A 26,653-nucleotide genomic window follows, 5' to 3' on the forward strand; every position below is an offset into this window, starting at 1 on the left:
GGGTTAAAATGATATGGTCACCTTTAATTTGATCACCATAGTTGATAGAAATGGATGAATTTGGATTAATTGATGTTTTAGATTTGTGAAAAATCATCTAGTGTAACTTAATCATTAGTGTCCTGAGCAAATACTTATCAATCAGAATAACTAACGGCTGTTTCACCCTCCAATTATTGAATCTGTTAGACGTACAAGGAGCATCTAGAAGGTCAGAAACACAAAAAAAAGGAAGCAGCACTGAAAGTTTCCCAGAGCAACAGCAGCAGTGGAAGTAGTGGAGGGGTGTTGGCCCGCAATGCTCAGAACCAGCTCCGCTGTGAACTTTGTGACGTTTCCTGCACCGGCGCTGACGCCTATGCTGCCCATATCCGTGGAGCCAAACACCAGAAGGTATGGATAAGAGTGGAGCATTACGTTACATATCTAAATGTGGTGTTAACTCTTGTTATGGAAATTTTGTAGTTCTGCAACTCATCATTATTTTCATTGTTGATTAATCTGTCCATTATATGCTGAATTTGTTGGTTTGGTCTATAAAATGTTTGAAATGTTCCTTGTCATAAAGTAGTAAAAAAACAAGAAAATATTCACATTTAAGAAGTTGGAATCAGAGGATTTTGACATTTTTTTCTTTAAAAAAAATACTTAAGTAATAAAAGTAACAAAAACAAGTAATCGATTCATGCTCGATTACTTGTTGCAACTCTAATAGTAAGACGAGACAGTCCCCGAGTGTAGCTTGAAAAGGGGATCAGCAAGGAGGTGTCTGTAAACCACAAAATTTGTGTTTGTAGATTGGGGAAAGAAGATTATTTTCAAGCCCAAATGAAGCCAAAAATGAAATTGTCAGGAATCGGTAGTTTGCTGTGTTGTCAGGTTGTAAATGGAAATCTCAGACCTGCTGAAAATGCTCTTAATGTACTGTAAAATCCTCTTCCTGCAGGTTGTGAAGCTTCATACCAAACTTGGTAAGCCCATTCCCTCTACTGAGCCCAGTATGGTCACTCAGACTTCGTCATCCACCACAGCTGCCCCCAGCAAGACCACCACAGCTACCCTGAGCAGTTCCAGCACCACCAGCTCTCTGTGCATGTCTGCCTCCTCCCCGCCCGCCACCAGCTCCAGCCCCCCCTACCTGAAACCCGTCAATATAGTCAGCAGTGGCGTGGGGGGTGTCAAGAACCCGTTGGCCAACAGCCTTTCTGCTGCCAACGCTGCCTCCGCTGGGAAGAAAGTCAACACCCCCAAGATCAATTTTGTTGGTTAGTAAGCTCATGTTGTGGTTTCAGTTCTGTTCATTTAGCTAGAATGTGGCCATTTAATGTATTTACTTGGTAATTCTATAATGGCATTTTAGACTAGTCATTTTTCTGTTTAGAAAAAAATCCTTCTGTAATGCCATTTAATCAATCCAGTGTAATGAGCTGCAAACCCTGGATTAATTTTCCAACCGGTAGGTTATTATGCTCGTCACAGCAAACATGAGGACATGGAGAACATGTCTCTCCATTAGAGAATTTCCCCTGCACTGGACCACTTAAACACTTATGTCACATTGTCTTTTTTCTTATTCAGGACTATTTAGACCCAGGTTTAGCAGCACCAAGTGGTCTATAATTAAATAGCAAATGTTATCAATTGCAGGTGGAAATAAATTACAGACGACGGTGAAGATGGATGAGTCCAGAGCCGAGGCCAAAGTAGACGCTTCTAAGCCTGCAACACCCTCTTCAGGTACTCAGGATCTGAAGACGGACGTTTCAGATTCTTTGTCCACATCGGCCCTAGCTGCACTGCAGAGTGACGTCCAGCCTGTCGGCCATGACTATGTGGAGGAAGTAAGTCTTGACAGACCTATGGTTAGGCCAGTGCCAACCTACATTAGCTGAGCAGAGATCTCAAATCTAATCTGTGGGATTTCTTTCTAGGTCCGAAACGATGAAGGAAAAGTCATCCGCTTCCACTGCAAGCTGTGTGAATGTAGTTTCAACGATCCAAATGCAAAGGAAATGCATCTAAAAGGTCGTCGGCATCGCCTGCAATATAAGGTTTGTAGATGACATGTCTGGTACCATATTACAGAATATCTGTAATAATATATTAATATATTATAGCGTATTTGTTAGGTGTCTCAGAGCAGCAGATGAAGTTCTGAGAGTGATACATGTTTGGTCCTGTAGTGCACTTTTGAATAGGGGTGATTCATTTTTTTCCCCAAGACTTTAATTTTACTCTTAAGTATGAATTACACTATACTTGAAAAATCACAAGTTCACTGAGTAGGCCTACACTTTTAATAAGCATCCAAATTTTTCATCTGCATTTCTGAAGCCAGTATGGCAACTTGATCATAAACAGGCCAATCAAAATCCTTATATATAAAACTTGCAGCAGGCAGAGGTTTGGAGAGGTGACTGACCACTGAGCAGAACAACACAGAGTTTGGAAGTAATTTTTGACTGAAGATCCAGAGAAAGATAAACCCCTTTAAAATGAATGCTTGTATTAAACCGCAACTATTAAAAAATAACTAATACTCTGAGTAGTTTTTGAGAAGAATTCTTTGTACCTTGTAGTGGGTTTATATCATCTCTTTTCCTTCTGTTTCTGATTATTGTGAGATGTAGCAACAATCAAAATTTGACATTTCACTTTAAGCCACTGGGGCATTTAAATCCACTGTATAGCTGAAGGTAGTTTTCTTAGTTCCATATTTAAAATTACACCAATGAAATTGTTTTTACTTGTGTTGTTTTGTAGAAAAAGGTTAACCCAGATCTGCAGGTGGAGGTCAAGCCCAGCATCCGAGCCAGAAAGATTCAGGAGGAGAAGATGAGAAAGCAGATGCAGAAAGAGGAGTACTGGAGAAGAAGAGAGGAGGAGGAGCGCTGGAGAATGCGGTATGGTTATGGTCTTTTCTTATCAATGGTCCATAAAGAGGAAAGATGCAGTGTATGAGCAATGATCTATCTCCACCATCTGGAGCTGTTGAAGAATACAGGTTTATATTTTCAGGCGTTATGAAGAAGACATGTACTGGAGACGTATGGAGGAGGAGCAGCACCACTGGGACGAGCGACGTCGTATGCCAGATGGAGGGTATCCACAGGGGCCTCCTGGTCTACTGGGAGTCCGGCCTGGCATGCCTGGCCTGCAGCCTCAGGGTCCTGTGGTAGGGCTTTTGAATTGTACATATACAGTTTTGCTCAGTATATTGCCGGACTAGAGGCTGGTAACGCTTGACATTTCACTTGAGGAAGTAGTTTGAGGTTGGTGATATTTCCTCACTGATGAGACTGCAAGTTATTACTGCACTGTCTGGTTGTTGATCTAAGCCCCACATCATTGCCAGAATAGTTTGCTTTGGCAATTCCCCCTACTAGAGCCATTGAAACAATCCGTATACACAACAGGGGGGGATGTAGCCCTTCAGTTTATCTCAAACAAGACTGTGGAGTGTTAATGATTTTCTTTGATAACATCCTCCAGCTAAAATTACCATTAAACACAGTCTTGCTCTTTCTCTTAGCCCCCACGTCGGCCTGATTCTTCAGATGACCGCTACGTCATGACCAAGCATGCAGCCATCTACCCATCAGAAGATGAGCTCCAGTCAATCCAGAAGATCGTGTCAATCACAGAACGTGCCCTCAAACTGGTCTCAGACATTGTTACAGACCAGGACAAGGTCAAAGAAGAGGACAAAGAGAAGAAAGAACCTGCTAAAGACAGGTGTGAAATTTGGGCTTTCACATTTTCACACTGCCTGAATGGTGTAAAGTTATAATGGTTAATGTTTGTTTGCATTTTTTCACCTGCCCACATTCACCACCTGCTTCTGATTCATTTGTATTCACACTTACAAATGAATATAAATGTATTTGCACTCTCTGCATTTACTTATGTGGTTACCCATCAGCCAAATTGGTACAGGACACACAAAGAAATTTCTAATCTGCCTACCTGTCTTTTTCCATTTTGTAGGCAAGATCATACAATTAGTTGGATTAATGTACCTAACATATTTTCCCTTCCCATCTTCCCTGTGTAATTGTCTAGAGCCCTAAAGGGAGTGATGAGGGTGGGAGTCCTGGCCAAAGGCTTGCTTCTTCGTGGGGACAAGAATGTCAACCTGGTCCTGCTCTGCTCTGAGAAGCCCACCAAGGGCCTCCTCACCCGCATTGTGGAGCATCTCCCCAAACAACTAACAGTACTATCTTTTACAAATATCACACCACAATTAATTTCTTCAGTGGCTACTTTAATGGGTACTTTGCCTTCTAAAACCAGTTTAGTTGTGCATTTTTATTAATTTATTTTGTAAAATGTTCAAGCGAAGGGATCCATTTTTTGAATTCAGTAGACTATTAACCAAGTTAATTCAGGTCATTTGTGAAATATGAAAGATGAGTGTGTAAAGACGGTCAGAGGAAAGATTTGTTTTTGAGTAAATTTTGGATTTGGTGATATTATTAAGGAGAAGAGGATTATTTTACTTTCATCCATCCATCGTTCATCCTTTAGAGGGTCGTGTGGAGACTGGAGGCTTTCCAAGCTAAGACTGGGGGAGACGTGGGATGTAACAGGTTGACATTCAATGAGATGGCTTACATGCATGTATAAAGCTCAGTTTATTAGTTATAAGAGAACAGCTGTGCATGGTGATACTTGGCTGAGTAGCATACGTAAAATAACAATTACATAACAGAACATGTAGATTGTACATTAGGAAGATGATTCCTGGAGTTGCTAACAAGCTTGCAATGAAAGAAAAACTAGCTACTAATAGGAGGAAAAAGCAAAAGATGTGTGATTTATAATTGAATGTTATCAGCATAGAAGCTTATCTTTTCCTGAGTAAGATGGCTGTGATGTGGTCACATTGCCATTTGATGGTGGAAAAAGCACCAGGGATGATGTGTATGGTTCATGGTAATGGTGGACACAGTGAAATATAATTGAAAGAGAGAGTGTCTACCATGTCAAACAGCTTTTCAGCATCAAGAGATGGTATGCTGAATGGTGGCTTGTTAGAGAAGTTTGTGTTTTTAGAGGACTGAATGAAGCTGATTTAGTGAACATGGGCTAGAAACAAAATTTCTAACTATACTTCAGCCTGGCATGGAAATGAGGAGTGAGATGTAACTTGGCTGGGTGCAAGAATGTAGACTTGGGCCTCATTCCCAGGAAGGAATGAGAAACGTCTCACTTGTAGAACCACTTGCTTTAGAGACATGTCAGAGATGAAGTGGTGATTTTTTTTTTCCAAACTGTGATTAGAACACAGAGAAACTTTTTTGGAGATTAATGTTGCGTAGGCAGTATTCTGGCAGAATGTTAAATGGTATGTCTCTTCTCAGCCAGGCAGAATAAATTATACTTAAGTCTTTGCCATTTCATCACACTTTTGAAGGAGCTACAGAATTAGGCTTAACTGGTGTTTCAACTCATAGCAAACACAAACCAACTAGAGGGTTTACACACAATTGAAAAAATCATCTGTGTGAACACAGTGTCCAAAATAAGTTTAATGTGGAATTCCTTTTTATGGACCCACAAGTGAAATGTACCTATGAAAGTGGCCACTGAGCGTAGATGATATCAGATAGGTTTGTTCCCGAGCTATCACTTTGAGAAGTGACTATCAACTCGTTGTACGCACAGTGGACTTTGAAATAATGTTAGCACATTTGCCATTTCTACGTCGTTTCTTCCAGATGGTAACACCAGAAAAATATGAGGTCAAGGGATCTATCCAGGAAGCCGCCATCATTCTGACATCCTCTACCGAGCCAAAGATGCAAGTGACAATCACACTGACTTCACCTGTCATCAGAGAGGAAAATGGCCGGGATGGAGGTTGGGAACACCATCACAGCCTTTCCCATTGCACCTCTTTTTTCTTGTCTTTCTGCTATCTCTCTATGAAATCAGTTTCAGTATGTTGGTTGGCACCATGAAGAGCACTGTCCTGCTGGCACTCCAGAGATTGTTTTGTTTGGCTTCGAATTCGATCATCCCTGGCAACTTTCTCTTGATTTGTCACTCATTTTGATTTCAGAAATCAGAATTGACAGGGCTACCAAGGAAGTGCAATAACTTAAGTCGTGGTCTCCTTCAGGGTTGGTTCTGCAGTCTATGACTTGCAAAAAACTTTTTAATACCACCAGAATGATTTTTTTTTCAATGAGACATTATGAAAATCTGATGATTTTATTGGTTTAAGGTGGGAGCCAAAGAGAGACCCTTAACTTTTATTTTTCTTAATGAAAGCTCTTTTTACTTCAGTGTGAATTTTTAAAAAAGCTGAAAGAGGCAAGTGCCAGCAGTATTGCTCTTAGGCCTTTTGCTCTGTAACTCCTACCTCTCAAATGCTATCTTTATCCTTTAAACAAAGCATGATCAGTGTTTGCATTGTGTTAAGTCTAGTTACTCCCAGGTGAGATTCTATTTTGTTTCCTGTGTTCCAGGGGATTCTGTTTCCATTTTAGTGCTAGTGTTATTCAATGGGAGACATGCATTTACAGTATCTTTTCTCCAAATTTTCTTTATGAGACGAAGATACTAAAATGATCATTCCTGTAGAAGATGAACGGGTAGACAATAGGAGGCATCTCTGTGCCTCAAGTTTAATTTGGAATTAATTTTGCATAGAATCTAAGATTTGGCAGAGGGCATTATGGATATTATTTTCCCACAGGAAACAAATCTTCCTTTTGTGTACTGGTGAACAGTTCACCTTGCTGAGGTCCCCTGTTCTGAAGTGCTCCCCTGAGTTGATTTTGATATGTTCCTTTACACACACAAGACTCACAATTGGGCTCAATAGGAGATGATATTTAGACTGGTTCAGCAAAAATTTCACCCTTTGACAAGTCCCTTTTTAATTTCACCTACAAAGGAAAGATGAGGAAAAATAATTTAAAGATTTTCTCTTATGAATTAATTGACAATGGAAATGTGAAGCTAAACCATTTTTGAATTGTGATTATTTCAAACTATTCTTAGGGGAGTATTGTTAAACGTTCAGGTACGAAGGCTATGACTGAGGAATCTTTGGTTGGACCTGAGTACAGCCTTTGGTTTGATTGTTAGGGTCTTATTCCAACCTACTGATGTTAGGTATGCATGCAGTGATATCCTAACCCCTTTTGTTTGCTGGTAGTTCTCATGTTTTTTTCTCTTCTTCAGCACCCATTGCTTCCTCCTTTGATTATATCCGTAGTAATATTTAGAAGTCCAGCACAAGGACCCCTTTATTTCTTTACAAAAAAAAAAAAATAATGAAAATAAAAATTTCCAGTACATTGTCTCCTATCAGAGGTTTAGTAGGGCCCAACAGCTTCGGAAGGATTTTTGACCAAGGTTTTCTCACATCCCAAAAACTTTGCCACACCTACTATTGCCATGCCAATTTTTTATCAGGTCACTCCCTTTTAGCACTTTTCTTTCTCTTTGCACCAAGTGCATACTAATAATCATTAGCCATGGAAATCCTCCTCTGTCTGAAGAAAATCTAGTGAAATTCCAAATTGTCATGGTACTTACCAAAATAATGGTAAGACTCCCAACACAATTACCTGATAAAATGGTATTGGCTTCAAGACATTTGTGACCAAAACCCATGTAATTGAGCTTGATGGTTTCTTAACAAACACATCAGGCTCTTTATCTCCAATGTTAAGTCAGTAAATTTATACCCCTTTTCACAGAATATTACTTTAGATAATGTACACAGTCAATCTGTATTTACCCACGTGTGTTTTTGTAGTCAGGGTTTCAACTTTTCTTGAAATTGCTAAAAGCGCAACCAACTGTAGGTTGTCATGGAAGAAACATTGGTATGTGTGGCAATGTGTTTGTTCTCTGCCAGCCTCGCTGACCTGGTCAAACACCCATTCCTCGTCATCACCATTTTGACACTTCAAATCCATTTTTAGATGTAACTTCGGGTATGGTGAAAGACCCAGCGGACGTCTTGGACAGGCAAAAATGCCTTGACGCTCTGGCTGCTCTGCGCCACGCTAAGTGGTTCCAGGTTCGGAACATCATTTTACTTTCTTATTGTAGCCTTATGAGATGCATTATTTATTTGTTTATTCATTTATTTGTGTTTTACACATTTGGTTTTCATTTTGTAATAATGAGGAAAACTATTACTATTTGAAGCAAAAAATATTCAAGGATGCCACTTATTACAACAAGGATCTGGTTAATGTCCATCATATGTATTGATTATACATCGAAGTTCATTTGAAGCTGTCATATGAAAAAATTACTCTAGCAAAGAATTGGCATCCTTGTATTCTCTTTTCAATTTTCCAAGTACTGCATTATAGCTACATGTGATTCCATAAGGCTGCACAATAACTTGCACAAAGTTGTGCCATCAAGAAGTGCTTTCATGTTGAACGTTTGTATTGTTTTTATTCTATATATTTTGTAGAATGGGGATTGAGAGAAACGGGAATATCTGAGTAGTTTCCTGTGATTCTGCTACCTGAGCAAAAGCACAGGCAAAGTAAAGCAGATTTCCTTGGCTCTTTCAGTCCCTATGCTCTCCTCTCAGGTGTACTCTTGTACTTTGAAGTACCTGTTTGTGAGATACCTGGATAAACCTGGGGTCAGGGTTTAGAAGATGGCAAGAAAGGTCCTCATTTCTTGTGCATCTTGCAAACTTTGAACTCCCTTACTAACTGTGAGGTACAAGACTACTGGGAATGGCAGCTGATTGCAAACTCTTATGGCTCATACACACCTCAAACCATACTCAAGCTTCCATTATGCACAGTAGTGTTTGGACCTCTATGACAGAACTGATTTCACTTGTTTGGTCCATCTCTTGTTACGCTTGGTCTCTCCATAAACTAACTTTATTGCATCAAAAGGCTAGAGCCAACGGACTTCAATCCTGTGTGATCATCATCCGGATCCTGCGAGACCTCTGTCAGCGAGTTCCTACGTGGTCACCCTTCCCAGGATGGGTAAGTTCATGTTATTAAAACATGAAACATTTGAAAAGAAACATTTTAAATCTTTTGTCTTTGTTACTGACAAGAGTCGACATTCATGAGAAAAACATGAAATCTTACTAGTATCAATTTTGGGTTCTGAGCTGTAATCTTGTAACATAAAAACCTTGAAAATGCTTCAATGCCACAACATTTATCAAAAACTGATACTGAAACTTGTTGAGTCAGACATGCTGACAAGAATAAAACTCACAGGAGAGGAACAAAGTCAGCTGCAAAGAGTTTATTCATGTTCTCCAAGACAGCAATACCAACAAACTCAAGTTGATCGAGGGATTAGACTGAAGAAAGACACTCAATACACCTTCTTATATCCTGTTTGGAGTCTCCTCCTTCCTTTGTTTATTTCACCTAAACCAGATGATAGCGGTAGCTGACCATCTGGGGTTCTAGGTACTCTCCAAATATATCACAGCTGGTCGAAAAAACGTAGACATGGCTCCACACACACACACACACACACACACACACACAAACAAAAACGCACACCATTCCCTCCTAGGAGACACGGTGGAACGGGTGGCTGTCTCCATCAAGGTTCAAACAAAGTTAATCTTCACACACACATAAATATAGCCCAGTGTTTTGAGTAGGCCTGTAGTCTTGTGCATAACCATAACCCAACGTTCGCTGCTTCTTATCTGTGCAGCTGGGGTGCTTGGCTGCGCTTCAAGGAGAGTTGTTGCTTGGGTGAACAGATAAATTACCGGTATAACTCTGAGTCTCGCTGAGCAGTTAGAGAATGTCTTACACAAACGGAGAGAGAATACTGACACAACCAGAAAATAATGCACAACAGTAGTTTTAGCCGCTTGTCAGGTATTACTTTCTGATGACCCCAGAACTCTTCAGGTTGAAGTCTCACAACTTCATTTACTAAAATCATTATAAGTCTCTACCTCTCCATGGACTACAAAGTGGCCCTGGTGAGATGATGCCACACTGCTGGAGTTTGGATTAAACACAAATGTTGGCATACATCACATCGGCAGTCTTTTGCATTTCATTTTTATGTAAACTAACCAATGGCTACCAAGACAAGGCACAAGTGTTAGTAATATGTTACTCTTTGTACAAAATATCCATGCGCTCACCTTTTAAACAGTTATTGTAATTAAAACAGACTGTTGTAATACAAGTAGATATTTTGTGTGTTTGCCAGCCATGTAAGCCATCTTAATTGTTTGTTCTGCTCAGGCCATGGAGCTGCTGGTTGAGAAGGCAATCAGTAGCGCTTCTGCCCCCCTCAGCCCAGGTGATGCACTGAGACGTGTCTTTGAATGTATTTCATCCGGGATTTTACTCCCTGGTAAGATACTGATTTATTTTCCTATGCATTGGTTATTGAATTCACTGAAAAGATAGTCTCTTGACATGTAGCATCTTATATTTTCAAAGGGGTCCTACAGACACAAATACAAAATAAAACACTTAGAAACAAAAGAACATTCTGTGGTTATTCCTGGCAACCACACATATGTCTTTTGGTTTTTGATTTACCATTTTGTTAGCCGTTCTGTTGACGCAAATCATTTTCAAAGTTGTGATAATGCACCCTTTTTTGCCTACACATAAATCAAGCTTGCTGTGAGCTATCATAACAAAATGTTGTGCACATGTACACAGGCTGGCTCTGACTGTCTAGCCTCTGATTCTACATATTGTAGAAACATTCTCTTTCAAGGGGGCGTCAAACACTCAAAGTTCCTCATAACTGACTAGAACTTTTTCCTGAGTTTCAGTGGACACAATCCAGGGTTCTGTCCAAGTTAACATCTGAAATTTGGTTGACATGATGAAAAAGTAGTTTGAACTTAAAATCAAACATTTTCACAATACTGCAATCAAAGCTTTAAATATTTGTCAGAACTCAGCAGAATGTGAGAGTTCAGCCTCTTTGCAAAATTTGAAGAATCTTCTCTGCTTCATTGTAACAGATAAATAGTTATGAACTGTAAGAGTTAAATGACTTTGTATAGAGTCAAAGGCTACCAAAATTAACTAAATTAGATTCTGGAGATGAAATGGTGTGAGAAGTTTTAAAATATAAGACACAGTGACAGTCAATGTTTCACAGTACATATCACACTAATTTGCCAAATGTGTGATGTAAAGGTCATGGAAATATCAGGCAACACTTCTGTGTTGATCAAAATGTGTGACTTATTTCAGTTTTATCTCTGAATTTAAAATATTGCATAGATCAAGAGGACACTGAAAACATGATGAAATGGAACATTGCTTAAATGCTCTTTAACTTGTCACAGGTGGACCAGGATTGGTAGATCCTTGTGAAAAGAAGCCTGTGGATACTCTAACACCCATGGGAGAGCAACAGAGAGAGGACATTACCTCAAGTGCCCAAGTACGAACTCTTAAATTATATTGAAACTATCAGGCTGTTCGAGGTGTGCAGAAATTAGAGTGACAACAACAGGAGAAATGACAGTGCTTTGAAAACAATTGGAAAAAGTAAATGTGATGGTGAATGCACCAAGTCCAAAGGTATGTACAAACTGAAGTTTTCAGACAATAGAGCAGAACTTTTAGGATTTAGATTTTAGATTTATTAACTTGTCTTCTGTGCCTGTTGATGTAGAAATCTTTTGTACTTTTAGAGAGTGGTATAACCAGGTATTAAAGGGAGAGTTCTGTTTTGTTATTATGGGGGTTGTATGAGGTACTGTTATCCATAGTTGGTGTATTAACAACAGTAGATGGTGCTTAACACACCCCTAGTTTGGAGAAGCAGCAGGAGTACCGGTGTGGGAAGTTAAGCAATGTACTGCTGTGGATGCTTTCATCTAACTTGAAGTGTACGGTATAAAGAATATTTACACTTCTTTAACTTGCAGTTACAAACCCTTTTCCATTGGAAACTGCAGTCATATAAGCCGGACATCACTCTTTCTAAACCAACCAGACTGCATTGGTAAAAACAGTCTTTTGACCTTGGAGGATGTAGGAGTTGCTGTCCTACCGTTGCCTTGATTGGTTAGTTTGTTTCTGTTCTCAAACTAACTGATCAGGGTAGCGGTAGCTGAGCAGCTCATGTTCTTCAAGGTACGGTCAGACTAAAACTATTGAACAAAACATTTGTCAATGGAGTCTGGTGGTTTTCGAGAGTGGTATTTGGCTTGTATAGCCATGTTTTTCCAACAGAAGGCTGTGTGATGGCAAGACAAGCAATGAAAATATTGTAAATATAGCATATATTTAAACTGGTGCTTTCAGTGCATTTTTTTTCACTGCTGCTTCTCCAAACCGGGGGTGTGTCGACTGTCATCAGTTGTAGGTAATACTGACTATGGATAAGAACCCTACATGACCTCCACTTCAGAAAATTGGAAATATCCCTTGAGAATCATGTGTAAATCTTGGTTTAGTTTGTTCTCTTTTCATAAAGATGACAAGACGCCTTCTGCTGGCTGCTAATTGTTTCTGTATTCCTACAGTTTGCTCTGAGGCTGCTGGCATTCCGCCAAATCCATAAAGTTTTGGGTATGGACCCTCTGCCGCAGATAAACCCCCGCTTCAACATCCGCAACAGCCGCAAGCGTCGCCGCGACAACAGTGACGGGACAGACAGCTTCGAGGGTGAAGGCAAAAAGGACAAGAAAGATTATGATAGTTTCTAAGCTTCTCTGTTACTAATTTAAAGTAATCTACATATGAAGATGTACTAACATGTTGTATGCGCTGTCTCCTGTGTACTGGCTAAGGTCCAGCGTGGCTGTTGTTTTTTTGTTTTTCTCCCTTTTTAAGATGTACCAGTGTAATCGCAGCCTCACACTGTATTACACAAACAAAAAAGTCAATTTGTGTACTGTTTTAGTTGTAGATTTCTAAAAGTTGGGGTCCAGACCTCTCTATTAGATAAAGCAGTTTTTACCTGTGCTTCTTAAATAGAAGTGTTGATGACAGTGGCCTCTTAAGCTTCTGCTGCTGCTCCCCTCTGAACCGTGTTTCTGTTCGAATATAAGTTGTGAAGGAAGGTGGAGATCACAGGATCAAAAATGAAGCCAGATTCTCTGTATTGTGGATCAAGAGGAACAGCGACGATAAATGTAAAAGCCTTCATTCATCTGTATAGTTGCATTCAGAGGTGGACCGTGTTGATGTTATTATTGTGAAGCATTCATTTGGCCAAACTAATTTTCAAAGTTTTTTCTTTTAAATATGAATTACTGTGCTTAATGCAAGTGATGTTTGATGCTGTGGTCCTGTTCTGTCTCAACGCTAGGCTACACTTAAGACAAAAGACCTACGAGGCATTGCACAAAGATTCAGAAGAAGTTTAACTGTTAATAGATCTTTGTTAGTAGTGAAGTTGTCAGCCCTAAATGTCAGTGTTATGTCTTTTCACTTTCATATATATGAAAGTATTTGTATAATCTTTAAATAGTTAAAAAGGAACACTTTGGTTTGTGGAAAACATGGCCATGTTCACGTTGCATTTTGGCTTTTAAATTTTTTGTTTTCCTGGTTGATAAGGAACTTTATTGGCTTGCTTGCCTTTTAACTCGGTTAGGTGCTAAATTAAGTTCAGAACTGGAAATAATGATAATAATAGTAATAATAATAATATTGACCGGGAATGGGAGGGACACTAATGTATAAGCCCTTCAGTGTAGGTTCTGTTGTGAATGCTTGCTGTGCTCTGCATTCTGCTTTATAATTCCAGTAGCAGAATAAATACATTTCCAGATTGAAGAATTGTGAATCTTTTTTGTTTTGCAGGGTAACTTTGTTGTTCCCATAGTATACAGTGTAAACCAGGGTTTGCATCCAGCCTATTTTACAAACTAGTAGCAGCTTGTCTACATCAGTTAGCCACAGTATTAAAACCACCTGCATTTAGGTCACCCTCCTTCCAGCAAAACAGCTCTGACCCATTGGGATTTGGATTCCCACGTGGTCTCTGTGTGTCCTGTGGTATCTGACACAAGACGTTCACAGCACATCTTTAAAGTCCTGTAAGCTGCGAAGTGAGGCTTCCCTGGATCGGACTTGTAGTTCCAGCACATCCCACAGATGTCAGATGTCAGATCTTGGAAATTTGGTGGCTAAGTCAACACCAGGCAACCTTCGTCCATTGGTCCATAATCCAGTTCTGGTCCTCATATGTCCATTGCAAATGCTTTTCTGCAGTGGACCAGCACTCTACGCAACAAACTGTAACACAGAGGGTTGTCTTACACCTTTCTATTGTAGTCAGCAGTACAGTGGCTGTTCTGTGGGATCAGACCAAACAAGCTAGCCTTTGCTCCTCACAAGCATCAATGAGCCTTGGGCCCCCTTGACTCTGTCGGTGGTTCATCAGTTGTCTTTCCTTGGACCACTTTTGGTAGGTATTAACCGCTACATATGGGGGACACCCCAGAAGACCTGCTGGAGATGGAGATGCTCTGACTCAGTCATCTAGCCATGACAATCTGGTCCTTGTGTGAGTCGCTCAGATCATTGCACTTGCCCATTTTTAGTTTCCAAGACATCAACTTTACAGAACTGATCGTTCACTTGTTGCCTATATATCCCAGCCATTGACAGACTGTAACAAGCCCTTAGTCTGTATGTTTAAACAAATTAAAACATTTAGCCTGCTTCTTCTCTTTTGGTAACCACTGGTAAGTCTTTAAAGAATAACTGCCTTTGCCCCTTACCCAGGTTAGCATATTGTGTGTCGACACAGTAAGTTTACACTGATCTGACCAATCAAGACTGAAGAGATGGGTCCAGGTGTTCCAGTGGGTTGAAGTGGGGACTGTCCTCTGGTTCCCCAGGATCCCTAACTGGTATCCTTGACTAGATCTAGAGCCCTTCTACCAGGGTCCACACCTTTACTAAACACCTGTCTGCCCATTCAAAGCTTGGCTAAAAAACAAAGTGAGCCCAAGGGACTGTCCCTAGATGGGTCAAAGGTATCTCCCCATTGGTATAGTCCTCTGTCAGGAAACTAGCATGCTGCAGTCACTTCGGGTTTGGTGAATAACCCCGTTTCCAGTTATAGGTGTTTAAACCCCAGTGTTTATATACAGGGTGTCCACAACGTCTCTTTACAGTTTAAAAAATGTATTACAAAAACCATTGATGAGATATGTCAGTCAGATTTGTTCTATGTACTCAGTGGTTATCAAAGTTTTTAATCACATTCATGCTTCACACATGAAGCAAAAGATCACTGATGCCATTGCCACCATTGATGAGGCTTTGCTACAGCGAACATGGCAAGAAATTGAGTACTGTCTTGATGTGCTTTGTGCAACTAATGGTGCCCATATAGAGGTGTATTAAATGAGGCAAAAAAAAACTTCAATATCTACTTTTCATTTTGTAATAATTTCCACAGATTTGTCTTTTCATTTGCTTTTGTAATAAATTTGTTAAATTGTAAAGACATGGACACCCTGTATATTTTCTGAAAGCCCAGAATGTGGTGGTCATTTTACACTTAATGGTCGTGACAGTCCACCACTGACAAGAACTTAAGGTCATAAAACTAGATTTTCACAAGCCAGTCCTCAAGCCAGTGCCCTGAGATCACATGTAGCAGTCATGTTAAGGCCCTTACCATGTTGTAGTAGTTTCAGATAGTTTTAATCAAATCAGCACAAACCAGTTGTTACCTAATAAACCTGGAACTTGTTGGAGTCACTGGGTCAGTTGCGTGCTTTTCCCAGTAGGTGATCCAGCTGTGATACCAAATTACTCTTCTGCATCAAATTCTGTAAAGGACAAAAAGAAGAGATCTGTGACACGGTACAGAGTGAGGCCAGTCCTGCCTCAGATTAGAGGACTTTTCAAACCATTAGAGGGTGCTCTTAACTAACGGAGAGGAGAAGGAACTCAACTCCATCACACCGTTTCATGTAGGCAGAATCAGTGACCTGTTAGTAGACAGACTTCTGTGTTGTGGTTCAGTGTCAGTGTTTGGGATTTTCCTGGACATTTTTGTCTTCATTTGCAATTCCCAGACAGCCTATAATATCCTGTATGGGGTTTTCCCTTCCCATATATGTGTGGCTCTTAACCCTTAAACCACACGCACGTATGAATATTACATTCTCTTATGTGTCTAGGCTAAAATTACAACATTTTTTTTTTTTTTTTCAAAATGTGACTTTTAGTTTCCAATTTACACTGCTCATTTAGGTTATAAATTTAACTTTTTAAAAAATTGTTCATGTGCCAAACCTAAATATTTGTAGCAAGCAATAATTTAACTATTTGTCATGTTTTGCACAAAAAAGATTTTTAAAAACTGCTTGTCAACAAATGAGCTTTTCAAGGATGCCCCTTGGATACCAAACCACGACACTAGGAAACATGTCTGAAATGTAGCACATATGAAATCATTTGACGTGAGCCTCACTTTTTGAGATGCAAATCAGTGTCTACTGTGCTGCACACTTCTCTGCAGGAAATGAACTCCAGTTTCCCAGACACTGGCGTTTCTGTGGAGATGGGGAAATATGTGACTGTGCTCACATCAGTGATCACAGGACACCTTCAAGATTTCACTGCCGGTGAGGACGTGAACCTGTCCTCGAAGCCTTTCTCTGCTGATGTGGCGGAGTACAGGAGGACGCGCAGTTTGAAACATATTGAAAGGTAATGTGATGATGTTCTCCAACAGCTGTCTTAGTAAGGGTTTTGGAAAAAGCCACATTTCCCCTGATGAGGCACCGTGCCATGCATATGTGACCAAACATTGGGCCTCATGGAAGAAACCATTCACGAACAAGTTTTCCTCTAATTTTGTTCATATCCACAATGTGTCCTTAGTTTGTTAGTACTCACTGATTTCTAGGATTCAACAGTGTTTTCTTAGTTTTGCCCTTAGATAAGAGAAGATTTTACGAGTGGTCGAGAGCAATTTTACTAAAATATGAGAAAAAACATCTTGTTTTCACGGTCCACTAATTGTCCAACAAAAGGAAACACAAATTTAAAGAATTTTCGCGTTTTTATAACAAACAAAATCATATTTTGAGAGGGAGTTTGATTTTTTTAAGTTCTCTTAATGCAAATTAAAACATGACACATGAAATTACCTGATTAAATTATTTTGTAAGTCTGACAGAGTCGATGGGAATCTGGGAAACAATTTTAAACAGTTTTAAATTCTGAAGGCTTTTAAACTTTTTGAAGGTTATGAATTCCTGTCTGGGTCAAGTCTGTTTTCTGGCACAGAGCAAGTTTAGGAATTACAAAAATTAAAGCAAACCACAACATTTCATTAATACATATATTTCATAAATCCTTAAAGAATGTTTTCTCACCCAGTTTTGTTTTGTTTTGTTTTGTATTGTTTTGGACATGACTTGTCCCAATTCTCAAGAATGGTTGAATTATTATTTCTGATAATAGCAATTATTGTTTAACTGAAACTATCTATACTTATATAATAAGAAATACTCAGTTTTTCACCTTAGAGGGGTGCCTTTAACTACTAACAGCTGAAAGTGTGATATTTTAAGTCTTCTCACATCTATGCACTGCTTCACAAATCTATTCTATGTCATCATATGTGAAATATTTCAAGGATTAGACTGATGGTGGACAAAACAAGTAATTTGAAGATGTCTGTGGAGTTTATAAACATAAAGACATAACGTCACAAAAAAGTTATCAGACAAGTCAAAAATATAACTAAATTTATAATCTAATAAAAATAGTTAATCTAATAAAAATAATAGCTTTTACTTTAAGATCAGTTGGTAAAAAAATGTGCTTTTATTTTCCTTTCCTTTACAACCAACAATTTGATTAAAAAATAATAATGAAGGTAACTTAAATTAACTCTAAGTTTTATTATATGACTTTTCCATTCTCTCACTTCAGTTATTTTGCGTCAGTCTGCTGACGGAGCATCACAGGATGTTTCTCATTAGTGCTTTACTTCTTCTTGCAGTCTTCTCTCATGACGCCTGTCCAATGTTTTGGCCATGTGCCAGAGCATTTGCACACAGCACAGCACCTGACAAGATCAAGAGAGTTTACAATCAACAGGGATTCATCATTCAGGCTAAGAGCAGATTTGGGCGCATTAGAGCATTAGATGCATCTGGAGTTGACATCTCTTATTTTCCTCTAAAATGAGAAAATGTAAGAGACAATTTAAGAGACTGTTGATGCGTGAGGCCTCTTGTCTCTTATAACACTGACTGAGCGCAGACGGAGACCAGGATGACATGATGACAGTCACTTATGTGATTGACTTTGGTTCTCCAAAGACAGCAGGTCCACTTCAAAGTCCAGCAAAGCCCAGCATCTCTGTTTCTATTAGGAGTGACGTTTACAGCTGAGTGAAAGTTAGTGGTGATAAAATAATCTTACTGCAGTTGCTGATGTAAGGACAAATTTTCAGCTAAACATTTGGAAGAGAAAATGAAGGTGGATGTTAAAATTGTTACCAAAACTATTCAACTATTCAGGTCTCAGACCTGATCCTTGTTCACACGCCTGAAGCAGCGCAGCTGCAGCAAAGAAATGATGTTCCTCTTCTATGTCGAAGTCCTCAGACATTTTCTTCTTTGTTGAAATTTTGCGAAGTCAACAGTACGCATAACAAGTCACTGTTTCTGAGCAGATCTCGCTCTGTTGTCTGAGTCGCTTTCAGGTAGCGTGTAAACACACATCTGAAGGCATCACGAGATCTTGTATAGCTTGTGTACCTGCTTCAGGTGTGTGAACGAGGATCAGGTCTAAGAGGCTACAGTTGACATTTAGGATAAAAACATGGTGTAAATGGCAAATTTTAATGTTGTGGCTTACAGACACTTGGATTACACCACACGAGCAGTATGGAGACATTTTGTGTTTTTTTATGTTCTTTTTTTTACATTTTAAAACTGGTCAGTGTTCACTTCAATTGTACTGGATTTGGCTACAACTCTGAAGCTCCAGGAGTGTTTTGTGAACTTATGTTAACTTATCTTCACCCATCCTCACATCAGCACAGGGCTGAGTAGATATTGAGTGAAATTTTATTTTTGGCTGAACTATCACTTGAAGTAAGTACAATGTGATCATGGAAATAATGGCTCAAGCTGTTAGACGGCATAAGTTGTAGTTAATTGAAATGTTTAAGAGGCAGATCTATGTTATTGGTACCTAACATGGTGGTTCCAGAATCTCAGAAACAGTCATGGCAGGTTCATGCACTTTAAAATATTAAGATCATCAAGAAATACAAAGACATCTCTGATTTTCCAAGGAATTTAATCAAAATCAGTTTGGTTATCAGGCTTAACAGGAAGACCAAGGTACAATAACAGTTCAGCAGTAGTGTACAGGGCAGTATAGCATGTATGACTGATAAATCTTCTGCAACTGTACGATGCTAATGAGTCAGCATGGGTCAAACCTGTATGGAAGGTTTCCAGCACCTTACTGAAGCCATGCCTTGGAAAGACGACACAGGAATCATCCAAAGAAAAGTGGCCAAAATCTGTAAATGCCTACATCGGGGGTGGTGAAATAACTAAGAGTAATCTGATGAAAAAATAACCTACATATATTCTGAGATGAGATACGTAAGAACTATCAGCAGAGTTGTATGTATTGGCATTCATTGAAACCTGTCCAGAGCTAAGCGTCCTCGTTTGTTGGACCTCAAACCATTTCTAAATTCAATCACCTGATACTATTAACACATATATACAGAATAGAGCTAATGAACAAACAGTGCAACAGTGGAAGCCCAAATAAAAGAACAGTTTCATGGGGTTGTGTGAATGTGTGCTTTGTGTACTTTCATTTAGGCACAAGCTGAGTGCCATTTAGTCCCATTATACTGGAGAGAAGGCAGACATCTCTACAGCTGATTTCTCCAAAACTCTGCAACTCACACCTAAACTATCTAGATGGATAAACAGCACTATAGGTAAGAGGAAAAATATGTGGTTTTGATTTTGGGGTGAACTGTCCCTTTAAAGCTGTGTTTCCTATCAAGAGTTTGCCCAAAGACGCATTTCTGTGTGCTTTTGTTAATGATTTTATTGTACCTGAGCTCTGAATGAAAATTAGCTGTAGCTATTTTCTTTTTCCTTATGATATACTTGGCAAATATTTGTACAACTTCTTGTGCATCATGTCAACAGGGATAAACACTGGATTGTGGTCATGTAATTGGATAATGTTGTCACAAGGAGTGGTTATGACCATTCTCCTTGCGTGTAATGCACCCACAATCAAAGAAACACTGAGGATTAAAGCACAAACACTGTAATAGCTGGGCTGGGAAGTGAAGAACAGACAGCAGTACGGTGAGGTGAGGTGGAGGTCCTGGCTGCAACACAAACATCGCTCTACAACTTTGTAAATTGTCGTGGTGGATTGTTCACATTCATACTTCTGAAAGCCGCCCAGCCCAAGTCTGAAAAACTACCAAGCATTTACACAGAGAGAGAGGCAGCCTCAGTTCTCAATCTCGTTGAAATACTCTGAGAAGCCCGAGTATGGAGTGATGTCACCAGGATCTGAGGAGGAAGAGGACAAGACAACACACGCTGGTTAAACACTGGGTATTAGAGACACAATAACAGCTGTTTAGAGTGAAATAATTTGGATGTGTACTGCCATTTTACACCACATGCAGCATGTATGCAGCAGTCAAAATGCCTTAATTAGAATTGTAGTGGATTGCATGTATTTACTCCAAGTGCAAATGCAGCATGTTGCAGCTGCAGGAGGCTCGCAGCATGCAGTAAATATAGAATAGAGTTCTATTTTTGCTGCATGCTGCAAGCCTGCTGCAGCACACAAAGTGTTCAAACACATATAAAATTGTTTTAAATGATGTCTTGCACATTATCTGATTTTTTTAAATTATGTGTGTGTTTCCTATATTTTTCCTGGCCAAAAATAAACACAAATATGTACTTTTCCAGTCTTGTTTTGTGGAGTTACAGCTGCAGCTTGACGTGCTGCATCAGACATGCTACACACATATCACTGCCATGCTGCATGCGGTGTAAAATAGGCTTCATACAAACCTTCACATGGTCCCCTTTTAAAACTGATGTCATCAATAGCGATATCACTTCGTAGTGTTGGGCCACGGATAGCTTCAAATATAATCTGCGGGAAACAAAAAAATATTATTAGACTATGTTAACCAAACAGTGAAACTGAAATTGTGATGTCCACTGTCCAAAGAACAGGGTGTGTGACCAATATATCATGGAGTAAATTTGACTTAAATCTATATTTTAATTCATGGTGGTAGGGGGCTTTTATGTCTTTAATGGACAGGACAGGAAAGGGTGGAAAAAAGTGGAGGATGAAATGCATCAAAGAGCCAAAGAGTTGAACCAACAGCTGCTGTGGAGGACTCACAGCCTCAGTACACTGGGTACACACTCTACCAACTGAGCTACCAGGCCACCACTTTAAAGTAATTTAATATGGAACTTACCACTGTATTGACCTGTAAGTTTCAAGGAATTTATTAAAAGTTCTTAAGTGTATTTTTTGGCAAAATGGAAGTTCTCACTATACATGTGTGATTCCAGTGAATAATTTCCAGTGAGAAACATTCTGTCTTCACTTAGAGACTGATAGAGAGCTGAAGATTATGGTGCCACAGTGAAGTTGACCTTTGACCTTGTAAATATAAAAAGCCATCCCCTCATCATTTTATCCTCTTAGATATTTGTGAGTACTGTTGTTATAATTAGTGTATGAAATCTTGAGGTTTTCTCAAAATATCGTGTTCACAAGAGTGGAATGACCTGAAAACATGATACCCCCTGTCTTAAAAACATAAAGGCATTAAAAAAAAGTTTTTGCAAGGATTTTCCAAAATTCGCACTCTCTCTCTCTCTCTCTCTCTCTCTCTCACACACACACACACACACACACATGGAAGCAATTACAAGATCCCCTCCCGGCAGAGATAAAAATGGCTGAGTAGGAGATACAAATCTATTTATGTTTGGTAAATTTCTCAAGAAAGGGCTGTCATTTGTAGCGTGGCCATTTAATGCTCCTGAGAATTCAACAACCAATCACATCTGACTCAAAGGAACAACCAGTAAGTCTGATTTAGTATGTTTGGCTTCAAAAGGTCTAGAATAGCTACAATCTAGATCATGTGGTAAGATTATTTTCTTAACCATGAGCATTTTGTCTGTTAATCAGTACTAAGCATTAAAAAGAGCTCCTCTGTGAGGACAGAGAATCTTACATAAGTCCTGTGAGGAAAGTAAGACAAAAGTTAAAGTCTGATCTAAATTTTTTTCTCTCCTGTGTTTATTACTTTAAGAGAGCATTCTAACCAAAATCAATAATTTTCTTCAGGCCTGTAGTGCTATTTATGCGTCCAGATAGTTTTGGTGTGAGTTGCATTTTTGTGATATCAGCTGTAGAGATGTCTGTCTTTTCTCCAACATAATGGAACTAAATGGGCTTTGACTTGTGGCACTCAAAGCACCAAAATGAAAGAAAAGAATTTGAAAAATTCAAAACAAGTGTCTCTTTCCAAAAATCACAACCCAGTTATTCAAGATAATCCACAGACATTGTTGTGAGCAGTTTCATGTAGGAACTACTTTCTTTCTGGTAGGAAAGAAAGTAGTTCCAGTATATTCTGTAGTAGTTCTTTTAGATTGTACTGCAGGAAGTAGTTCCTACATGAAACTGGTACAATGTCTGTGGATTATGTTGGGTAACCCAGTCATATTTGTACGAATCTAGCACTGGGTGGATGGTTGGTTGATTGGTTGGTTGGTTTGTTGGGTAACTGGTTGGGCGGGCTGGGTGGTAGGGTGGCTAGGTGGTTTGTTGGGTGGTTGGTTGGTTGGCTGAGTGTTTGGCTGGATGGTTGGTTGGTTGGTTGGCTGAGTGGTCGGTTGGTGGGTTTCTTGAGTGGTTTGTTGTGTGATTGGTTGGGTGGTTGGTTGATTGGTTGGGTGGTTGGTTGGGTAGTTGGTTGATTGGTTGGGTGGTTGGTTGGTTGGTTGGTCTTGATATTGCAATATCATCAAAAACTTTTAAGTTTTCTAGAGACCAGCTGTGGTCTTGAGACCAGACACAACCCTTCTTGTTAGACACAAAGGTACAAAGTATTTTCTAGTAGTAGATAGATAGTTTGATAGATAGATAGTAGATAATTTGCAAATTTGTGCCATTATACCAGTAGTGTTTATAAGTCCATTATCTTTATTTGGGGTGTTTAATTACTCTATGGTGTGGCAGCTTTTTAGATGTTTTAAGTTGAACAACCTGGTGAATGTATAGATTGTGTATCATTGTGACACAATCATCTCAACTCAGAGGTTCATCTTCCATCTGTCTGGAGATTTTTACCATGATCAAAAATAGACATCAAACTGCAGATTCAGTGATGAGGATATCTGTTTGTTTTTTTTAACAATACTGAGGAACCAGTGACTGTCCCTACCACAGAGCTGTTGACTTGGCTGCTCCATATAAGGCTAAGAAGATAAACATTCAAGTACCATCACAGCTGAGTGAAAACATGCTCCAGTTAAACTGAACATTTATTTACAGATTGTAACTGAAGTGGCTTTCAGTGCTTTGTTTACACCCAATACACACACCACGTCCTTTAAATTTGTGGCACCTTTTTGTTTTATATAACATGTCTCCTCTTGTGACCACTTGTTCAGAGGGGTGAACTATGAAGCCAGATTAATGTGTTAGTGAGCTATGTTGAGTCTAAAGCCAGGATTTTCAGTGTCACAAAGGTGGCTCTCTTTTAACCTGCTAGATCACCATGGTAACATGTAAACTCATAGCCTGGTCAGCAGCAGGTTATGTTCATAGTTTCAGATTAAATCGTCTGTAAAAAGCGCCGTTCTTTAACTAATTATTGTCCTAACGAGGTTGTTTATGAGCGATATAGCTTTTAAACTGAGGGAGGAGGTTAACAATGAAAAGTTGTTGAGCTGTATGTTCGTAATTTCACCAAACAAATCCATATAATGTAAAAATGTAACAGCAGCACAAACGGTATACATCGCGCTGTCATGATGGTAACCTCCGTTTGGTGATGCAGAGTCATTTCCCCCGTTTGCTCCAGATCATATTAACACTTTAAATTGACATTGTATATAATCCACACACTAAAATAATCATGAAACAACTACAGACACTTTGAATACTTTTTACTGTTATCTGTTTTGTCTTGGTGATACTGCAGCTCAGATCACTGATTAGAAAATTCATCATCATTTATCACAGACAGTCTTAAATCAGTTACACTCATTTTACGTTCGTTTAGCCAAAAACTTCAGTGATGTCCACGTCTCTGTCATCATAGGACAGTGTCAGACAGACTTCATCATGTTTAAATCTGCTGTATGGAGTTTTATTGTTTAATGTGCAGTTTTCATGTTAGAATAAACGGCAGCATTAAGACCACATTTAGTCCATCAGTAATTTTCTGACAGCAAACAACTTCTCCTGCTTTATTTGCAGCAACAATGTTGCTTTTTGCTGTAATGTATTATGTATATTTTCCACAGCTCATAATTATAACAACTTGATGATTTTGACTTAAGTTAGTGGCTCGCGATCGCTTCACTTCATGTGGAAGAAGAGTGAAATGACGCAACAAACGCCCCTTTTATGTGAGCGTGCACAGAGTCTGAAGATTAAAGCCTGGATTAACAAAGTGAGTTGATAACCACCATCGTGATACCCGTTATCTCTGATTGTGGTTTTAGGCTTTGTTGATCCAGATCATACAAAGAAAGCCTGGCTGTGTTGAGCTTGCTTCGTAGTACAGCCCCCAGATCTCACATCCACACTCTTTATGAAAACAAACATGTAGCTACATCATTTCCTTCTGTAAAGACCAATGGCTCTATCTTACATCAATCTAAAGTGCATGGTTCAAAGTGCAAGGGTTTTAATTTCTTCAAGGTGTGTTCAAATCCACCTTTACTATCTCGTACCATAAGTACACGGGGTATCCTGCACTGTCCCTGGTTTATTCACAGGTGTGATTTGGGCGCAACATGCAAGAAACCAATCAGCAAGTCAGCTCTCATCACTTTTAAGAGGCAGGTGCGCCAAGAGCAAAACTGTTGGCAGAATAATGGTGGAATTACCACTGGTTTCAAGTACAATGAGCCATGCACAAGACACCAAATCCACCTGGTCACACCTTCATTTTTAGACCTCCTGCCAATGCACAGACGGGTGTGAGTTCATTTGCTATCTTACAAACGTGGAGGAAAAAAACCTCCGTCCGCTTTGCGCCAGGTGTAAGATAGGGCCCAAAATGTGTTGCTGTTCTTACCAGTGGCCCAACAGTAGCAACTAAGTTGTAAAATTTGACATTGACTATCAATAAAATACCTCCTTTGATAAATTATGTGTAGATAGTTGAAACGATGTGATGATGTCAGACACAGAGAAGCCACCGTTTCTACATGACAACTGACTCAATGTTTTTTTTTTTTTTTTATAAGGATAGAAAACAACTTAATGTGTTGCATTTAATGCCAGATTTACAGACCTAGACATTTAAAATTGTGCAGTTTTCTAGGGAATTCTGGTGAGATCAGTTAAATCACATGGTGTTCACAGACATCTGCTGATTATCTTGACAGACAAGAGAGCCCAAACACATCATCTGCATTACAGTGAACCTGTCATGGCCACAGTAATGCCTGCAGTTAAATTCCCAGTGCTTTCCTTGGTTTTCCTGTCCATCTGTTTCTCCTGTCTGTGTTTGTGAAGAGGCTGTGGTCTTCCCTCCCTGCTCTCCTGGCTGCGTCCGGCTCTGCTCACACACCTGGCAGCACTCAGCTCATCTGCACTGAGATCTGTAAACCCATCAAGCCTGCTGTATAAAGTGCCCGTGCTTCACCCCAGTCATCGGCAGATCGTTGTTTCAGGTCAGATGACCACAACCTACCTGCCTGCCCACTTCCCAGCCACGTTCCCTCTCCCGCCATTAACACCTCGGTGCCCTTCCACAAATTTCCTGGATTCCCCCCTTGTCCATCATCATCCCTCATCAATAAAACCCTTCTGTTAATCATCCTCATCTGTGTGGGTCCACTTACAGTTAACAGAACTAAATGATGTACTTACAGGTACGTCAATGTGGCCCATGACACATTTGCCTACACACTGCTAAAAGAATGTGGCCATGTGCAGCCCAGACCACCTCAGAATGTGGTCTGAGCGATCACATCTCAATGTATCTTGACTACAGTCACACCTGTACTTAGAGCTGTCCACATGTGATCAGATCACCAAAGATGCATGTAAACAGGACCTAAGAATTACAGCCAGGCTTAGGGAGTAACACTTTACATGTAAAAGAACAGGACATGCAAAAGATAACTGTATTTCTATTGCAGTTATAGAAAAAACACATAATCAGATTACAGCTACTTTTAGAAAAAATGGGGATTATTAGTAGAATTAGTTTTAAATTAACGATATCCTACCATGCACAGTGCACACACAGCTGTCATTTCATTAACATGACCTCAAGCACTTCAGTGGGTGGAAATTTCAACATTTTTTGTCTGTAAATCAATCAATCAATCCATAAATTGCACACAGCAAAGGAAGGAACAGCTGGACAAACTAATATATCCGGCAACAAACATAAAACAACTTTAAATGTA

General features: G+C 39.5%; 2 protein-coding genes across 3 annotated transcripts in view; one reads left to right on the forward strand and one right to left on the reverse strand.

The window, feature by feature from the left end:
- zfr (zinc finger RNA binding protein) overlaps nt 1-13,751 on the forward strand; it is a 28,001-nt gene extending 14,250 nt beyond the window's left edge. The window contains exons 7-20 of one of the 2 annotated variants that reach the window (XM_084729214.1): nt 190-393; nt 947-1,265; nt 1,648-1,841; nt 1,932-2,051; nt 2,764-2,903; nt 3,019-3,175; nt 3,533-3,735; nt 4,063-4,213; nt 5,721-5,862; nt 7,944-8,041; nt 8,892-8,987; nt 10,233-10,344; nt 11,303-11,400; nt 12,491-13,751. In XM_084729214.1, coding sequence (XP_084585340.1) covers nt 190-393; nt 947-1,265; nt 1,648-1,841; nt 1,932-2,051; nt 2,764-2,903; nt 3,019-3,175; nt 3,533-3,735; nt 4,063-4,213; nt 5,721-5,862; nt 7,944-8,041; nt 8,892-8,987; nt 10,233-10,344; nt 11,303-11,400; nt 12,491-12,673 — 2,217 coding nt within the window. In that variant the 3' untranslated portion in view covers nt 12,674-13,751. Of the gene's footprint in view, nt 1-189; nt 394-946; nt 1,266-1,647; nt 1,842-1,931; nt 2,052-2,763; nt 2,904-3,018; nt 3,176-3,532; nt 3,736-4,062; nt 4,214-5,720; nt 5,863-7,943; nt 8,042-8,891; nt 8,988-10,232; nt 10,345-11,302; nt 11,401-12,490 lie in introns of those variants that run through there. The other variant, XR_014771480.1, reaches the window with a different exon arrangement.
- Nucleotides 13,752-19,242: 5,491 nt separating this feature from the next.
- Nucleotides 19,243-26,653, reverse strand: part of mamdc2a (MAM domain containing 2a) — a 54,475-nt gene continuing 47,064 nt past the window's right edge. The window contains exons 13-14 of the mRNA XM_084729215.1: nt 21,035-21,119; nt 19,243-20,518 (exon numbers count right to left, since the gene is read on the reverse strand). Coding sequence (XP_084585341.1) covers nt 20,457-20,518; nt 21,035-21,119 — 147 coding nt within the window. The 3' untranslated portion in view covers nt 19,243-20,456. The remainder of the gene's footprint in view (nt 20,519-21,034; nt 21,120-26,653) is intronic.

The sequence above is a fragment of the Lutjanus erythropterus genome, chromosome 10, assembly GCF_056507025.1.
Source record: "Lutjanus erythropterus isolate fLutEry1 chromosome 10, fLutEry1.hap2, whole genome shotgun sequence".
Classification (NCBI taxonomy): Eukaryota; Metazoa; Chordata; class Actinopteri; order Lutjaniformes; family Lutjanidae; genus Lutjanus; species Lutjanus erythropterus.